Consider the following 18,863-nt stretch of genomic DNA (forward strand, 5'->3'; position numbering starts at 1 on the left):
GTTTTCACCATCCAAATTTGCATCTTTTTTTGCCTCATTTTGTGTCCACATTTGCATATAATTTTGTGTCTGAGTTCGAGCCTAAATTTGCATGTGATTAGGAATCATTTTTTACATCCAATATGGCATCCTTGGTTTCACCTTTTTTCAGCCCCATTTTGCATCTTGTTTTATGTCTTTTCTTACATCTTTTTTTTTTCCTTTTTTGCACCCAAGTTTGCATCCCAAATTTACACCATTATTTGCATCATCATTTGGCATATTAATTTGTAACGTTTTTTGCTTCTTTTTAACGCTCAACTTTGCATCTTATTTTACATCTAGTTGTTGTCTTTTTTTGCATCTAATTTGGTGCCCATTTATGTGTCCTTGTTTTTGCCCAATTTGATATCCTTTTGTATGCCATGTTTTGTTCCCTTCTTTGTGTCAACTATTGCACAATTTTTCACTTCTAATTTAAAACACTTTGTATGTCAATTGTTTGCATTTTGTATTAATTCCTAGTTTAACATCCAATTTTACTTTCAATTTTGCATCCATGGTTACATCCGCATTTGACATCTTATATAAAGTATATTTTTCTTTACATATATGACCCCCTTTATAGATTCATAGTGAAATATATGATAGTTTCTAAATATCATTAAAGTAGATATCACAATTCAAAATCGTTTGTAAAGAAATTTAAGAGAAATTGACAACATCCATCCAAAAAAATAACAATGTGTCATTAACAATTTTCAAAACATGTATAAAATAGCAACATAATACTAATAAAATCAGTATTATTTTTAATCAAAACAAGTAAAATTCAAATATGATTAACAAATCAAAATATTTCATGAATAACGTTATTCTACGATAAATTAACAACATACATAAATCAAACTCATCGTATGATTACAAAATCAAAATGTCTCATTGATATAGGGTAAATTCACAACACCCATCTAAACATAACAATGTCTATCTACATAATTTCTTCATAAAAAACAATGCATGTGCATGCCTAGCTACCACCACCAAGATCATCCTCATGATCATCTTGACCATCCTCATTACTCTGATCCACATCATCACCAACACCGCAACTATCATCATCATCTCCTCCTTCACCACCATCATCCTCATCCTCATCCTCATCATCTCCTGATATATGTTGAACATAATTTGGATCATCGTCTGGGCAATCATTACCTATAGCATTCTGACAAAAAAAATCAATATTACATGTTAGTATTAATTACATAACACAACGCATGTTTTTGTTATACAATGTTAACCATAAAATGAGGTAAGATATAATATCTAATAGTACTAAAAAATAAAATGAAAATATGGTTTAAAAGTATATTGGAAATCCAACTAAGATTACATACCATAGAGTCCATCCAAACAACAAATTCAACCCATCTCTTTTGCTGCAGCACCTCCTTTTCCAAATGATTTGGAGGTCTTCCATATTTTAGTTCCTATCAATGAGTAAATAGGGAGAAATTAGATAACAATGACTTTCTTCTAGTACAAAATTTATTAAAAAAATATCACATGTTTAATATACTTACAAAGGTTGTTATCAGTGCTTTTAAACCTTTCTGGCCACTACGATGAGTGACTTTTGTCTTGGTTAACCTCGCCTTGGATGCCTTGTCCTTAAACATAAACCAATTCAATTTATTTTCACACAAATACATGTCTAAGATACTTATAAGTATTAATACATTCTAAATAATGTTTAATGAAAAATTCAATACCTGAATGCTCTCATTGCCGGCTTTTCTTTGTGCATCCAACTTCTCATATGATTTTACAAGTTCTTTCCATACTTTAAAAGGTATGTCAATAGGTCTTTGTTTCAGTCTTTGATCTTGAGGCATTTTTTTAATTTTTCTTGTTTGGTTAAAAATTTTGGTTAAAAAAAACTGAACAAGTAATTCACATTAATGGCATGGGGACTCTATGGATATGTGTAAAAAAATGGCTATAAAGAAAACATCCAAAAAACATATGAGCTCTCCCTTTGATGGTCACTTGGGGCATATGGCTGGAAAGGAACAACTCCATTTTCGAAAATCAAGGACAATCCTTTCTCAAAGTCCTTCCTAATATTTGCTCCAAATGTCTTAAAATGAAAAACAAAATTCAAACGTCATCCTCAAACATCTCCCTTAAATATAACGTTGGACCATAAATTCTTCACTTTTATTGTTATCGGCTCTGGAATGATTTTTCTATATGCAATTATATAATGAAATATGTGTGCACTAATGAGAAAACATTGAGTTTCATTTTTCATAATCACAAACAATGAAAAAAGAATCACACGTAACTAGCATCATTTTGGAAATTTTATATTTATTAAAAATCTTTAACATGTTTTCCTCCCATATCTCATAAAAAGGTGTGAAATTTTTTATATACTCTCCAATAAGCCTAAGGATCACATACCTTTTAAAACTTTGCATTACCATTATATGTTTCTCCTTGAAGATATATAATATGTTTCTTCTTTAACATATATATTATGTTTCACATTTCTTAATATTTGACAAAATACTAAAGTTGAAAACAATGGTCATTGTCTCAATCATATTCCTGGTGATCTTGTTCAGCATAAAACAGTTTGGTACAAGAAAAGTAGGCATGACATTTTCTCTGGCACTCATGATATGGTTTTTCTCTATTGGTTCTATTTTACTTTACAATATTATTTAACATGACATGACAATTTTAAGGGCATTCAATCCTGTTTATATCTATTACTTGTTCAAGAGGAACACTCTCAAAGCATGGATGTCCCTAGGAGGTTGCGTGTTATGCATAATAGGAGCTGAAGCTATGTTTGCTGATTTGGGTCACTTCTCAGTAAGATCCATCCAGATAGCCTTCACATGTGTAGTATTCCCATGCCTACTATTGGCTTACATGGATCAAGTTGCATATCTTATGAAGCATCCCTCTGTGGTGGAGAACGTATTCTCTGCTTCAATTCCAGATGGTTTTATCTGGCCAGTCTTCGTGATAGCTAGTGTTGTTGCCATGATTGCAAGCCAGGAAATGATCTCAGCAACAATTTCACCTATTAAAATGTCCATGGCCCTAGGATGCTTTCCCAGATTGAAAATAATTCACACATCCCGACGGTTCATGGGTCAGATCTACATTCTTGTCATCAACTAGGTTCTAATGATAATGTGTGTCTTGGTATGTGATTGTTTTAAGAGCACGGTCGAGATATCAAATGCATATGGCATTGCAAAGGTAGAGATGATTATGGTGACTACAAGCCTAGTGACTCTTGTCATGGTTCTTATATGGGCAAAAAATATATTCCTTGCGATTGGATTTCCTGTTCTATTTGGATCAACTGAGCTAATTTATTTTTCTGCAGTTTTGATGAAAGTGGGGGAAAATGGTTGGATAAATGGTTTTTGCCACCTGCTTCCTTCTTGTGATGTACATTTGGAACTATGGAAGTGTTCTGAATTATCAGGAGTTGTATATCTTGTTGGTCACGGAGATGTCAAGGCTAGAAAGGATTCATGGTTTCCTAAGAAACTGGTTATAATCTACTTCTATGCTTTCATGAGGGCAAACTGCAGGGCAGGCCCTGCAAGCCTCAATGTACCTCACACCAATCTCTTGCAAGTTAGCATGACATATACTGTCTAACTTGAAGGTTTCCATGAATCAAACATGCTGAATGTTTTTCAAGGACCAAGTCACAACATCAATATGGTGATGGATAACAAAGATTTCCTTGAAGGTGGCAGAGATGAAGTGAATTTTAATGTGAAGTTAATAATCATAAGTTTTGTTGTCGACCAAGATCTTCATTACTTAGTCCTTGATTTTGTTTGATAGAGAATAATAGCCATTCCTACGATTAATCACTGATATTTATGAACAAAGACACCATTCTTTTTTCAATGAAGATGATAGGTGGTATTTTATATGCATGGTTAAGCCTAAGATAAGCCATGTTTTCTACATAAGAAAGTTATATTAAGTTATATCCATGAAAATGAAAGGAAGATGACATTGCATGTTTCCTCGTATAGCTAACCATCGCTCAATAACATTGGATGCTTCTCCACCTCATTCATTACATCATTGCTTAAGAACCTTGGATGCTTCTCCATTTTTTTTGACATCATGTATTGATTATGTTGTTGTTGGAGGTTTTACACTAAGTTTTTCAACATCGAGCTTACTAGGGCTTGCACCACCGGGGTTATTAGTAAGAATCTCATGAGGTTTGCATAGCCATGATTATTAGAATCAAAATAGTAGGATTTACACTAAAAAACAGTTCATAGAGCTTTCCTGCTGGGGAGAAAATCACAAGTTCAACTTCTGCAGTGTAGAGCACCGAGAGCTCGTAAGCTTTCTTCAGCAATCCACCTACGTTTGGAAAATGTAGCCTGCCTGCTGGCGATGTTCTCAATCCTCTTCCTCTGCATCTTTCCCCTCACTATTATTGTATGTCCTCTTTCGTTTTTCCCTCCAAACAAACCCTCTCAAATTGAGAAAGCAGAACAACTCACTCGATGAGAATCCGAATCCAATTATCGCTTCTAACAATAACCCAATACGATACCAGAAGTGATTACACAAAACCTCATTGACTCTTCATTTGTTTGGAAAAGAGCCAAGCATATACTTCTGACGAGGGTTTCCGTCTCAAGTCTGGCTCGCAGGACGTCGCTTAGTCAATTGCGAGAAAAGTTTTCCACCTGCCTGTCACATACGGTTTGTCACACTATATATTAAAATCAGGGACAATCCTTTCTCGGAGTGGACAATCCATTTGAATGCATTGATCAATGCTTTGTGCAACGCTGGTAGAGTGGACCATGCAAGGAACTATCTAATGGAGATGAAAAAATTTAAATCCTGATATAGTTTTCTATAGGACATTCATTGGAGGCCTATGCAAGTTGGGTATGGTGGATGAGGCAGTGAATCAACTGGCGATAATGATTAGAAAGGGTCTCTCACCCACATATGCTCTGTACTATTCACTCATCAAAGCTTGCTGCAAATCAAAGAAAGTTCAAGCCGCTGCCCAGATACTGAACAAAATGCTTAGGGAACGTGTTGTTCCAAGTCATGCAAGTTTTATCTATGGCATGCATCATCTTGGGAAGGTAGGAAAAAAAATTGAGGCATAAAAAGTTCTTGAAGAAGTGATAGATTGTAAATCCTCTGTACATGTTAAAGTATACACAGAAGTAATGTCTGCTCTATTTCAGACCAGTGAAGTGGAAAAATCATTAGAAGGCAAAATAATTAGAAGAGGTTGTGAAACTAACTTTTTGACTCTGTAAAACAGTGTTTCTCTAAGGGAAAAATTGATGAGGTATCCAAGATTTTAGAAGGCATAAACCAAAGATATCCAGTACAAGGTATTACATTATGAAAAAATTGAAATGGTCAGATTTATTGTTTTTCCAAGGAGATCACTCTTGCTTGAAGGAATGGAGAGGGCTCTGCTCGTAAGAAAGTACTGAACCAAGACCATTGTCAAAAAATGTTGAACCAAGAGTATTGTTAAAAAGCAATGTTGCTTAGTTGCATGAAAATTTAATTGTCCAAAATTTAATTTTGGACTCTTTGCTGGCAAAATTTCATACAAAGGTATGCCCTTTTGCCTTATAACATGATGATTTTAATGAAAATGGAGGAAGGGAATCAACTTCAGAGAATCAAATGAAGTTAAAAAATATTAGATTATCAATTATAATCCATAGGAAGGGAGGAAAATAAAGGGTATGGTTGTGCTTAGCCTAAAACGTTTGCCTCTCATTTGAGAACTTTTCAAAAACTCAACTTTATTTCTGAATCTATAAACACAATTCTAAGTTTACATCTCAATTTACAGGTAAAGATTCGGTTTAAAGCAAATCTAAAAATAAGAATAAGCAAATCCAGAACTAAGAATTTGAAGCATTATTATTGTGGCATAGCAAGGCAACTAAAATTTGAGTGTGTGGGAACAAAGTGGGATCTAGAACATGGAAAACTCACCAAAAAAACAACAAATATTGTGGAAAGCGGAAAAGAGGAAAAAGAGCATCATTCCTTTGTTAATTCTCATACAGAATACAAATTAGATGCATGGTGTGAAGGAAAATGAAATTTACAAATTAGATGCATATGACCATAACATGGGATGTCCCCCAACTTTAAATTTTGCATCATGCAGACATCAGGTAGCAAGCCAAGGAGCATCTCGAGCTGTTCAGGACATTTCTGTACCTCCCCCCCCCCTCCCCCGGCCGACAAATCCTGAATCCTGGATATAGGAGTTGCAAATAAAGTATGGAGCTTCTTGAAAAAAAATGTTAGCAATGGGTACTAATGCTAGTTTTAACTTTAACCTGCTTGCAATGAATACTCGGAAAATCCAAGTGTATCTTGAGGTAAAATTTGTTGACAGTAGAACAGGATGGTTTTCCTGCTGTTGATACAAATGGCTATTGCTGTTAAGCCTAATTTTAACTATGATATGTTGCCAGAAGACATGTCCCCAAAATTTGGACAAATCCCTCAGACCATAGGATGTGTTCCTCAATCCCAGGTATGCATCCTCCTACAACATGGCATAGAGCAAAATATGCTTAACAGAAGTAGTCATTCACATCAATAGCAGGAAAACCATCCTGATGTGTTTCCAACAAAACATTATCTTGTGATACCCTACACACCACCATATTGGGTAAAAATGTAAAACTAGCATGTGTACCCCCAATGCCAACATTTTTTTCAAGAAGTTCCAAACCATAGCAGACAAGACTCTAGATACTAAAATGACAAGAAAAGTTTACAAAACTTTGAGAATTGTCAAGCCTGTTTCAGACTCTCAGATATCTAGTGGGCTATGCCTGTCCATGAATGCACGTGAGAGACCAATAATATACAAGAAGGCAATGAAACAATCACAAAAGCACCTACACTCAAAATTCCATTCTGGAAAGAAGGAAAAGACTCACTAAGGATACCAAGGGGTGCAAAATTCTAGATGTGAGGAATAGCAGTTACTGAGGAATACGTTCATCTATTCTTACTGTTACAGATAATGCATTTACCAGATTGACTCAAGGTCTATTTCCTAGTGTCATGGAACACTGTGATTTGATAATGGCTTTTGGTCTTGTTCCCATGGAACTGTAGTTGCATCTGGCTTAATCAATATGAAAGGGTTGCCCTGTGCGTGATTAGGAAGAAGTTTCCTTTCTTTCTCCTCTGGGTTATGTTTCAAAATTATAACCATCAGCTATCAGCATGTTGAAGGGATCACACACCTTTCAAGCAAAGCCCATTTTTCTGCAGGATTGTCCATAGGCATTGTTGCAGGTAACACCCCTTCATACAGAAACCAGTTTTCCACAGAGGAATGGTGGCTGTTCAGTGACTCAGGGACTCTCTGTGCAGTCACAAGTAGTATCAGCATTATAACATATCCTTTCAGAATTCAAGTATATCTTCTCACTGGAAAGCAAAACAACCTCACTTCAGAAACAACAAACAGTGTAGATTAGGGTGAAATTTGTGATCTATGATCTTCCTGATATATGCCATTCCCTTTCTAATCTTGATGACATTTTACAGGTCTGTATGAGCAGAAAGAGTTCTCTCAGTGCTTAATCATTTTGAATTTTTATGGCTTCTCATGTTGGTCCCCATGTGAGTATCAGTTAATACTGCTGTCAAATTGTATAAAACAGATAGACAGGAGGACTGAACACAGAAGGTCTACATAAACCAGTTTTGCAGTGCTTCCTTTTGCTATTCATAAACAACTTGCACTGTGGGAATGTACTACCTGCAAGGTTGCGTTGTTTGTTTCATGAAAGGCTGGCCGCTAAATGGCATTGGGAGCCCAGTTGTTTACTTTCCAAGTTAGTCATTCCTATCAGATTTACTTTGGCTAAATATCGTAAGTTAACACCCCATCTTTTGTGTCATATGAAGTTGAAGTTGAATCTTTAGAGTAACAATATTCTCCAAGCTTGTTTCTTTTGTTTAGCAAAATAGATTTCTAAGTTTATTGTTCTTTGTGTCACTGGCCCATAGTAAGGTTGCTTATTTAAATAATTTATTCAAATTATCATTTCTGTTATTAAACAAAAAATATTGTATAACCCAGAATTGGGCCCACTGGAGTTCATTCCCCTGTTAGGTCAACATAAAACCTTTGTTGCATAGATCAATGGGCCATGCAACATTGGGCATATCATTTTTTAAATTTCAACTACAGAGTCTCATAATCAACTAGAAGAAAAATCAAGTCTATCTTTCAATTGCTTGAGCCAGGACTATATCACGGATATTGCAGCAATAAAAGAAATAATTCCAGTCTATAGAAAGGTAGCATAGTAATAACATACTTGAGTTTTCGGGGTGCTTCAAACAATCTCGTCCTAAAGATAGGATTCCAGGTTGTTTGCAAATTTTAATTGGTGAGGTTGGCTCTAATTTTGGAACTTTGTTGGCTCTGCTGCAGGTATCAATTTGCCCCAAATCTTCGCCAAGCCTTTTTCATGGACTCACTAAAGGACTCTCATTTTTTGCATCCTTCATATGAGTAAACCTTCGACCCAGCACTGGTTTTCAATACAAACTTTCAAAGAGAGAAACTGGCAGTTTGGAGCAGGTTACAAGACCTCCTTCTATAATGAACAGAGATGACCCTGGAATGTGGCAAAAGTTCTCCCCTTCAGGCGGTGCTAAAGAAAACAAAGAGCTTCTCTCTGAAATCTCTAACGGCGTGCTTGGATGGCCTAATCTGACCAAAACTACAAAAATGTACCATGAGTTTTCCTCTACGTTTTTATATTGTGAAGGATAGTGTTTCCCTCAATTACTAACCGTTCCAATAGCCCCTGCTTCCTGATCCATTAGTTTTGACTTCTCCAGACACTAAAGAGCATTAACGATTCTATTCCATTACGCAAAGATGAGCTGGAAGGGAAAACCCTTCGGAGCACAGTATTTCATGTTGAGATATCAAATTCATGGTTCCATGGAAATAGAAACCGCATGAAGATATCTACGGACCACTTGAACATCAAAAATGTTCAGTCTCAAAACTCTGAAGTAAATTTGTAAAGAATGTAGCATTAGCTTTCTTGGCTTAGTGAAATCCCTAATTTTCTATCCTATTTGCCTGTCTTAAAAATCTCACGAAAACCTATAAAGATTGTGCCATTGTGTACGCTTAGCCTCTAAAAGCCCTAGCTTTCTATCTTCTTCTGTGTAATTTGAATAGAACACCATCAAATACCAGAATTATCAATTCCCATTCTCCAAAACTTTTAAATGTGCGGAACTGAGACAGAAATCATTCAATCAAACCACTCGAAATGCATCTGAATGCTGATCCATTAACTTAAAGAACTTCTTCCCAAACTCTGCCATTTTTTAAACAAAATTTTGAGCACAACCTTGTCTAGTCCATTTATAGAGAGCGTTAGTTTATGAAATCTTGCCTGTAAGCCAAAATAGAGTCAAAATTTTCCATTCAAAGCTCAGAATAACTGAACCAGAAATAACCCTTGTGAAATTTGCTGCTTAAAACATTGTTTTGAGCACGGCCTCTTTCTTCAGATTTATTTTAGATAATACGGTAGCTTATTTAATGAAATATTTCCAGAAAGTTGAAATATGGCAAATTTTTCCAATCAAGAACTCTAAATAATTTCATTAGGACAAGGCGTAGAGGATTCATGACGGCGACAAGAAAATAATGGCGCTTTGCAATTTTAGCACTCTCTTGCAGAAAAATACCTTTTCTGAAATCGTTTTGACCACGAAGAAACGCAGATGAACTGTTGGAAGTCGTGCAGAGAGAGATCTGGTGGCTCGTGGATCGATTCTGGGGCAATGTTTATGCGATTGCAAACCATGATTGTTCATATGCGAGCTACTGAGCTCGTTGAGAGGGATACGCGCAATGGCGCCAAACTACCAAGAGGATTTGAATTTAAAGGTGGGATAGAATATCTACCGTCCGATCATGTCATCAACAGCCATATATTTGTGTTTCAGTAAAACGGATTTTCAAAGAATTTGAAATATTATACATTTTATAGAATTTGAAATATTATACATTCTATTATTTAAGCTGAATAATAGTTTTACTTTGGAAAAATAATTGGGCACATCAAATAAAATATTGATGCGACAGACATAGAACTCCGAAACAATAATGCACCCTTCTCTTACTCCAAAACAATAATGCATCCTTCTCTAGCTGATGTGTCAATGCTTTCTTTGAAGTGGAACTTAAAGAATTAAGTAATTATTCATTATTAAATTGGGATTTTATATAAATTAATTGATTATTTATTAATGTTAATTTCATTTTATAATTTTATAGTAATTTTTAATAGATTTTTGTTAAAGATAATTATTTGAGCTATTATTGTATCAAGATTTTTGTTGTGTCTTTTATTATTATATTTTAATCCACTTTAAACATGCTCAAAATATGTTTTCATCTTCATTTGTGGAGATTATCTACTTGCATATTCAAAAAGTTTTGATGTAGTTTTTGCCTTGAAAAATGATTATTGTGATTGTAATGGTGAGAAATTATTCTATAAACAGTGTTAAGTGTTATTTAGAATAAATGAGAAATTCTTTTTGAATATATAAGACTAATCTTTGAGAGAATAGATATATATTCCCTAATTATCACATAAACAAGGGGTTAATCTTGCATTTAGTGCTTTATCTCTGTAGAGTTTCGCTAAACAAAGGGAATACCTCCTCCTGCGTGACTTCGATTGTCCCTCCCTCTTACAGGATTGCAAAGCATTAAGAATTGAATCTTCTTTATTTTAAAGATGTAGTCTTGTCGAATATACCAAAAACATAGTAGGATTCTTTCATTATTGACAAAATCAAGCACATGTGCAAGGGAAGTATTCATCTATGGATGGTTAACAAGTTCATTAATAACTACAAGCAAACGCTTCAAACTATGTATTTAATGATCTCTAGTCATCATCTAAAGAGTTCAAGAATCAAATCAATTCCAACCTAAGTTCTAAGTATATGGTAAACCTCTACTCTAGAGGTTCTATTATTGTAAAATTTCACAACTATGGAAGTTGTGGCAAGGTCTCAAAGGAGGGACTTTCTTTTTGGGGCAAAACTAACCTTTTTTCAAAAGATAGTTTCTATAATTGAATCCATCTTCAATATCCATTTCTTCAACCCCACTCTGGATTTGAATATTGAATCCCCCCTACTTATTTTGGGATGAGATGATCTTTCAAAAGCCAACATAAATATATTGCGGACTTACAACAATATACAAACTAAGCAAGGAAGGGTATACACACATGTGTTAGAATTTGAATTGAAGTTGACTTGAGCAAAGGTATAACAATGCATATTTAATTAAATATTGGTGATTTTAAAAACCACGTCCATTAGATTAAAATAATTATACTTTATGTGTATCTATATGCAAAGACAAAATACTTGAAAGGCACCTTCCCAACAACAAAGGTCATTATAAGAAAAATGGAAAAATAACAAGTTGATGGGTGGTATGATTGAATGAAGAATCAAAGGGCAAGAAAGAAGAGACATCCAAGTTTAGTCCTAATAAAAGATTTTATGGCCCCTTCCAAGGAGTGCGTTATTAAGAGGGACACAAACATGATCATGGAGTCTGTGCTAAAGTCTTATGGGAGAAATAGGAAGCATGTGAATGAGATATTATGGATTTCAAAAGAGAAATCATGTTATTCAATCCAATAGAAGCAAGGGGATTGGTGCTACTTGAGACTCCATAAGCTCTAAATCAATTGGTGAAAGCAAGAAGTCTAAAAGATAAATGCAAAGAAAGGAATATCCATCTATGTACAAATCTACAATAAATAAATTCAAAATTATACAGTGTTTCCATATAGACAATGTTAGGTCCCTATAACACTAGTGATTCCCCCATTACTAGTGTCATTGTGGTCCTTACTGTTATTGTTGTGCCCTTATTGTCCCCATATTGTTATTATTGTGCCCCATAGAAGCCCACTATTGTTATTTTTGTGCCCTTATATTATTATTGTTATGTTGACTTTGATTATATTGTGACCCCTTAGACTCCTATATATAGAAATGAGGCTTTGTCATTTGTATCATCCAATAATTGTTCTTTGTGTAATGTAAAGGAGGTTGCCCCCTCGAAGAGGCTGATTTCTAAGTTGTTGATCTATCTTTTCTATCTTTTTGTGAGTTGGTTTCATAACAGACAACCTAGGTTCGAACCCTAAAAAGTGTACGGTCTTTGTGAGTGTTTGTGAGGGAATGTGTTTGACATCACATAATTGGATTCCCTTCATCATCAAAGAGACATGTGTCCCAAAAGTCAATTTGGTTTAAGTGGATGTTAATATGATACATTGTATATTTTCTGAGGGTAGTAGCACAATTGGAAAAAAGCATGTTGGCAAGCCCTTGTGTATCCAAGTGATCGAAAGTTCAATCCCCCAGACATATCTCACCAATTGAACTTAAAAAAAATATGATACATTGTATATTGCAAAGCCATTAAGTTAAGTAATGACCTTGGCTAACCCAAATATTTAATTAGAATTTAAGCTCAAACACAACATTAGAAATGAAACCTTCACTCTAGATCTAAGGATATAGGGGTCAACATTGGATATTGGATACAAGACAAGGTGATCAAATGTATCTCTTGGACTAGCATTTTTTCCAAAGGAATACAAATTTTAATGCTTATATTAACATGTATGTATAATATAATAATGAAATAGTCACTCTTTAGTTCATGGATAAAAGTGTTGGTGTGGAAGGAAATCTCGAGGGATGTGTCACTATAGTCATAAAAATTGCATTTATTGTGGCACATGGAGAACTTATTAATTGGGTGTAGCTTTAAAAATGGATAGGAGTGTTATCCTCCCCACCTAACTGCAATTCCTACAAATGACATATTTAGTGATTAATGAGTATATTGTTGTAATAATTTTGAACCCTGTGTTAAGAAATCCCTATGCAATCCAATTTAACTTAGGTACCATCCTCAAAATGAGGAGAAGTCATTTGTGGGTTTCCTTAGAATGTGTATTTCAAGGAAGAATGTGTACTTTGTCGATATGTTGAAAGGTTTTACGGTCTTTGTGTTTTAGTGTACCATGTCATGTTTGGCATTGAGCGTTGGGTGTGTTGGAAGCCAACTCTTGGTAAACTCAAATACACTTGTCCAAAGGAGGGAGTTGGGGTTTTAAGGTTCTCTGGTTGTAAAAGCTTTCAAAGTCAATGTTTTTCATCCTCTTCTTGCATATTGCAGCCTCAAGGCCATTCGATGAGTTGGTGGTCATGCTTAAGGTTTTCATCCTATTCTTGCATTGTGCTTAAGGTTGATTGGTCCCTTGTTCCATGAATTATGATCAACTTTGGGTCCTCTTTCAGTAGACACCTCCTAGCCACAGTATTAAAGGCAACATATTGGTTTCCTTTACTAATTTTAGCTTGTAATAAATTTAGATGTAATGGTTGTCACACGAGTTCATATACAACTACCTCATAACAAAGCTAACACAAGCACTTCTACCCATGCCTACATCACATCACAGAGGAGGAATCAATCAATATTATTCAATATCCCGCATTCGAGTATCCCTCCTTTGAGGATTCAATCCAACATTTATGGAGATCAGGTCATCCATTTACAATAACTAGCTTTGCCATATAGCATGTTCATATTCCTATTGTCATGGCCGAAAGTACCACCGACATATATCTTATGCAATACGAATAAATAATTAGAACGCCTTAATGGATGCAATTCATCCTATAATGCATAATGCATATATTAGATAACCCGAACCATAGGCTCTACCGTTTCAAAACAAAATCATTTATCATAGATAATCAATAATCCGTCTGCCACAGTTGCATGACACGTTAACATGTGTATCTTAGGGATTATGCACAATTAATCAGAAGCGCAGCATTGGATGCATAGCACAAATAACTTGTACCATAGTTTATACAGTCGAGCCTTAACCACAGTTAACAAATTTGCATAGCGGCTCAAGCACGACTATTCACTATCTTAACAAAAGACAGGTTAACACCAATTCTACATAAGATCCACATACTGTGACTGTAATTAGAATTTCATTTATGTGCATCCATAAAATCATCTCATTAATGCCACATGCAGTGCATTTAAAACTCAAGCAAATTCTCTCATATGCTAAGGAATTTATAACATAGAGGGTAAGAAACCAACATACAGAACAATCCACGCAAGTGAGTCAAACTAGATCAAAAGAGAGAACGACACTTGGAAAACAGAGCACCGCTACCCAACCTAGAAATGACTCTTCAGTTCACCACCGAGTCGAGGTTCTTGCCATGGATCAACTGCCTCCAATTGATCTATGCAATGGGTATTTAATACCTTCTTTCATGATATGGTTTCCATTAGCGGTGTCTCGCTTTTATGGATCTTTTTATCCATTTGCGTAGGCTTATCTCATAAAAGCTCACCTTTCTCTCCCATGAGGATTTTCCTCATAGAAGATTGCCTTTCTCTCCCGCACAACTTTTATGTTTTTCTCAATGGATATTTATCTCCAATCCATCCAACTTATCTAGAATTAAATCGAGAAGCTTTACCATGAAAGAATTATCCTTTCCCATTCACCAATGTGATTTGGCAAGAATCTCATCTCTTGGTGTCTCGCTTTTCCAAGTGATTAATTTATTAATAATGTATTTACTTTTTATATTACACATCATACCTAGCTTTTCTTAGCTTAGGTTTGCAAAGTTTGACACACAAGGGAGGGGTGTTACATTTTGGATCCCTCTCTTTCCTTAAGATCCCTCCAACTGCAGCTAGAGTTCTTAGATGACTGTAAGGAGGAAGCCCCTATTGGAAAGGGACAGACAGTTTGAAGGTGTCTATCTTGTTGGTAATTCCTATATCGAAAAGTTGTATTTTCATAGTCCAGGGGTTGGGAATACACAATTCCCATCCACTTGAGCTCAATTTTATCTTGTAAAACTTCATTGGGATCTACCTAAACACATATGCAAACATAGGTGAAAATGCCTTTCAAAAGTCTTTCCCTGTCTACTTTGACGAATCTTCCAATAAAATTGCCCACTTTTTCTAAGAGATCTAGATGGGTAAAGTGAATGGGAAAACTGGGAATCTTACCCATACTAGAGTAGTCATCGGCAACATAGTGAGAGGATTGAAGTTGGGAAACCATGGCTTCACTAGAAGACCAACTCATCCCCAAAACCATGGACCTTGGTCAAGGATTTTTTTCTTATCCTCAAGACATTTGAAGATCACCACAAAAAAACATGGGTCTACATCCACCCAAACCGGCGTTCATCCAATCCTATCATAATTGAACAGAAAAACGCTACTTTTTCAATAGAAAATGGGGAATAAAAGTATCACCCAAGGATAATGACCATCGCATCAAGCGCTCAATCATAAGGGAGGAGCAATAATTTGACAATCACGCGTCCTTGATTTCTGTTGATTTAACTCTGAACACTCACGTAATATTCTTTTGCTTGGCAAATTAAACACCACTGCATGGAATGGACGAGGATTGAGCCGAACCCTGGATGAAGCCCACTTCATTCTCATCTAAACACAAAACTATATATACGTCAAAGCTATTACAATAGATTCTGACTGTCAACACCTCGAGGTTCTGTTTATATGTGGCTACCTTTTATGGTTACTATTGAATGTGTGATTGGCAATAGTAATGGCAACTTAGGGCTGCCAAATTTCCTTCGATTCCCTCACTACATCCTAACGCAAATAGTTGTTCAATGCCTTGGTTGTCTTTCAAAACCGGTAGGCAGCGTCTTCTTTGATATTTCTCGATGGTTTTAATTCCACTACAATCACAACTTTCATTTACATAAACTTCGTGTTTTCGCACGAGCTACGATTGTTCCAAGGTGAAATGTCACTTGGATGGTTTCAATGTTGTTGACCCATCATAACTAACTAACGGATATGCCCATTACAATTTTATACCACCCCATTATCAATATCAATTATGCATGGGAACCAATTAAAGCAACTTTTCACATTAATTTTATATGAGCATGAGAACATGTGTTAACAAGCAGCCCATAAAGCCTCATTTTGAATGCCATAGTCACTTAGAAGGAATTCCTCTTGTAGTAGCATCCTCCCTACTAAACTTTGCTAGTGCTAACATTAGAACCACCATTACAACAAGATATCTTTCTAGTGTTGACAACACCATTATAGTAAGATACCTCAAGAGAGACAGAAAATTTAAAAAGTATGATAGTAATACGTATCCAGAAGATGGTATTGAAACTAGTAATTGTTCACGAATACATAAGATTGTAAGGTCATTCTCATTATCATAATCATTGTCATTGTTATTGCCATCATTACATTATCATCATAATCACCATTCATGCCATCATCATCATCATTATGGACATTGTTTGCAATTGTTCATAATTGTAGATGTTGTAAGAAATATCATCAACCCAAAAAATGTGATCAGTGCTAGAAAAGGGTTGTTTAGGATACATTGATATACGTAAGAGAAATAACAACTCTATTTTTGACAGATGATCGATGATGATCATCATCACCACCATTATCATCGTCATTGTCATTTTTATCATCCCCATCATCATCATTAATGTAATTTCTATCGACATTGTTGTAATCATGCATCATCATCATTCATGCCATTATTGTTTTTGATGATGACCTAGATGAAAATGATGATCATGACACCAAAGATAATGCTTATGATTATGACAATGACAACATCTAAAATTGGGAAGATTCGCCAACGTCATTAGCATCGTCATCATCATAATCATTGCCATCATCATCATTGTCATTGTAACCACTATCGTCTTTATCATCATAATCACAATTCATGTCATCGCCATCATCTTCATTTTCATCATTGTCAATATTATTGACATTGTCATCAACTTTTCATAATTGTCAATGCCATAAGGAATATCATCAATGCAGAAAATATGATGAGTGTTGGAAAATGGATGCAAAAGCGAACATAGAAATGGGGGCAACAATAGAAGTAAAATTGGATGAAAAGTGGATACAACATAAGTAGATGCACAACAACATGAAAAACCTGACACAAAAGTGGATGCAAAAGTAGATGCAGTTGTCAATGCAAACTTGGATGCAAACATGAAGGCAAAAGTGGAAGCAAACATGGGTCCAATGGTAGGTGTAAAACTTGGCACAAATTGTGGTGAAACAAATGTGGATGCAACAACGGAAACAAAAGTATATGCAAAAATGGATGAAACAAAAGTGGATGCAATAGGGGATGCAAACGTGGAAGCAAATGTGGTTGCAATGGTAGGCGCAAGATATGGTGCAACAAAATGGATGTAACAATAGACAAAAAATATGCAAAATAAGATGCAAAAATGGATGTAAAAGTGGAAGCAAACATTGATGCAACAGGCAAAACAAAATTGGATGCAAAAAATGGATATAATGTAAGTAGATGCAAAAGTAGATACAAAACGAGATGCAAAACCCAATGCATAAACCTGACATAAAAGTGGATGCAAAAATAGATGCAATACTTGATGCAAAAGAGGATGTGAACATGGATGCAAAATTGGAAGCAAACGTGGATACAACAGTGAGTGCAAAACATGGTGCAAATTGTGGCATAACAAAAGTGGATGTAATGATAGATGCAAAAAAAGAATCAAAGTATGATGCAAATGAAGATGTAAAAAGGGATGGAAAAAGTGAAATTTAAAATGGGTGCAACAGTGGATGCAAAATTGTGTGCAAAAGTGGATGCAATAGAAGTCGATGCAAAAGTAGATGCAAAACGAGACACAAAACCTGATGCAAATCCCGGTCCAAAATTGGATACAAAAAGGGATGCAAAAATAGATGTAGTAGTTGATGAAAACCTAGACGCAAATGAGGATGCAAATGTGGATGCAAAATTATAATCAAAAGTGGGTGCAAAAGGAGGTGCCAAACTAGGCGCTAATTGTGGCACAAAAATATTAGATGCAATAATGGGTACAATAATAGATGCAAAAGAGGATGTAAATATGGATGCCAAACAAGAGAGAAAAGTGGATGCAACAAAAGTAGATGCAAAATTTTATGCAAAACTAGACACAAAACACGATGTAAAACTTGGCGCAAAAGGGATGCACAAATGGATGAAAAAATGGATGCAAAAAATGATTTAAAAAAGGATGCAAAAAAGGATGCAAAAGTTGATGCAAGTGTAGGTGCAAAAAGTGGATGCAAATGAGGATGCAAAAGTATGTCAAACAAAATTAGGTGCCAAACTTGATGCAAAACCTGGAACAAAACCTGGTGTAAAGGATGACACAAAACTTGGCATAAAATTTGGTGCAAAACGTGGTGCAAAACCTATTGCAATACCTGGTGTTAAACTTGGTGTAAGATTTGGTGCAAAACTTGATGCAAATTTTGTGTCAAGTTTTGCACCATATTTGATAAATGGATGCAAATAGCACCAAAAATGGGCTCTAGATGCAAAAAAAGAAGTAAAAAGGGACGCTAATCGTTGGTTTTGTTGTAGTGTTATAATAGATAATGTCATTGACAACTCTATATTGGTCGTGTAATGACTATCCATCAAGAATCTCATAGGTTGGTCAATTCTTTGAATATTCCACCAAAATACAGGACTTCCAGTCCTCCATAATTTCTATGAGGGAGAGGCTAACTGGTCTCCTGGATAAGGCACTACAAGCGCATTGTTTTTACCTTTGACATATTTGATCTCGAAGTCGTAGGATTT

The 18,863-nt window shown here is 35.3% G+C and overlaps 1 protein-coding gene across 1 annotated transcript; it reads right to left on the bottom strand.

Moving 5' to 3' along the window:
- Window positions 1-987: 987 nt before the first annotated feature.
- On the bottom strand, window positions 988-9,950 carry LOC149228832 (uncharacterized). The gene is made up of 4 exons (XM_089375737.1): window positions 9,793-9,950; window positions 1,566-1,652; window positions 1,380-1,472; window positions 988-1,207 (listed from the first exon to the last, which is right to left on the bottom strand). The coding sequence occupies exons 1-4, from the start codon at window positions 9,919-9,921 to the stop codon at window positions 1,010-1,012; spliced, it is 507 nt and encodes a 168-aa protein (XP_089231863.1). The 5' UTR covers window positions 9,922-9,950; the 3' UTR covers window positions 988-1,009.
- Between the last annotated feature and the right edge of the window lie 8,913 nt (window positions 9,951-18,863).

The sequence above is a fragment of the Pinus tabuliformis genome, chromosome J (genome assembly GCF_031772625.1).
Source record: "Pinus tabuliformis cultivar Carrire ecotype Pingquan chromosome J, CPIR1, whole genome shotgun sequence".
NCBI classification, from domain to species: domain Eukaryota; kingdom Viridiplantae; phylum Streptophyta; class Pinopsida; order Pinales; family Pinaceae; genus Pinus; species Pinus tabuliformis.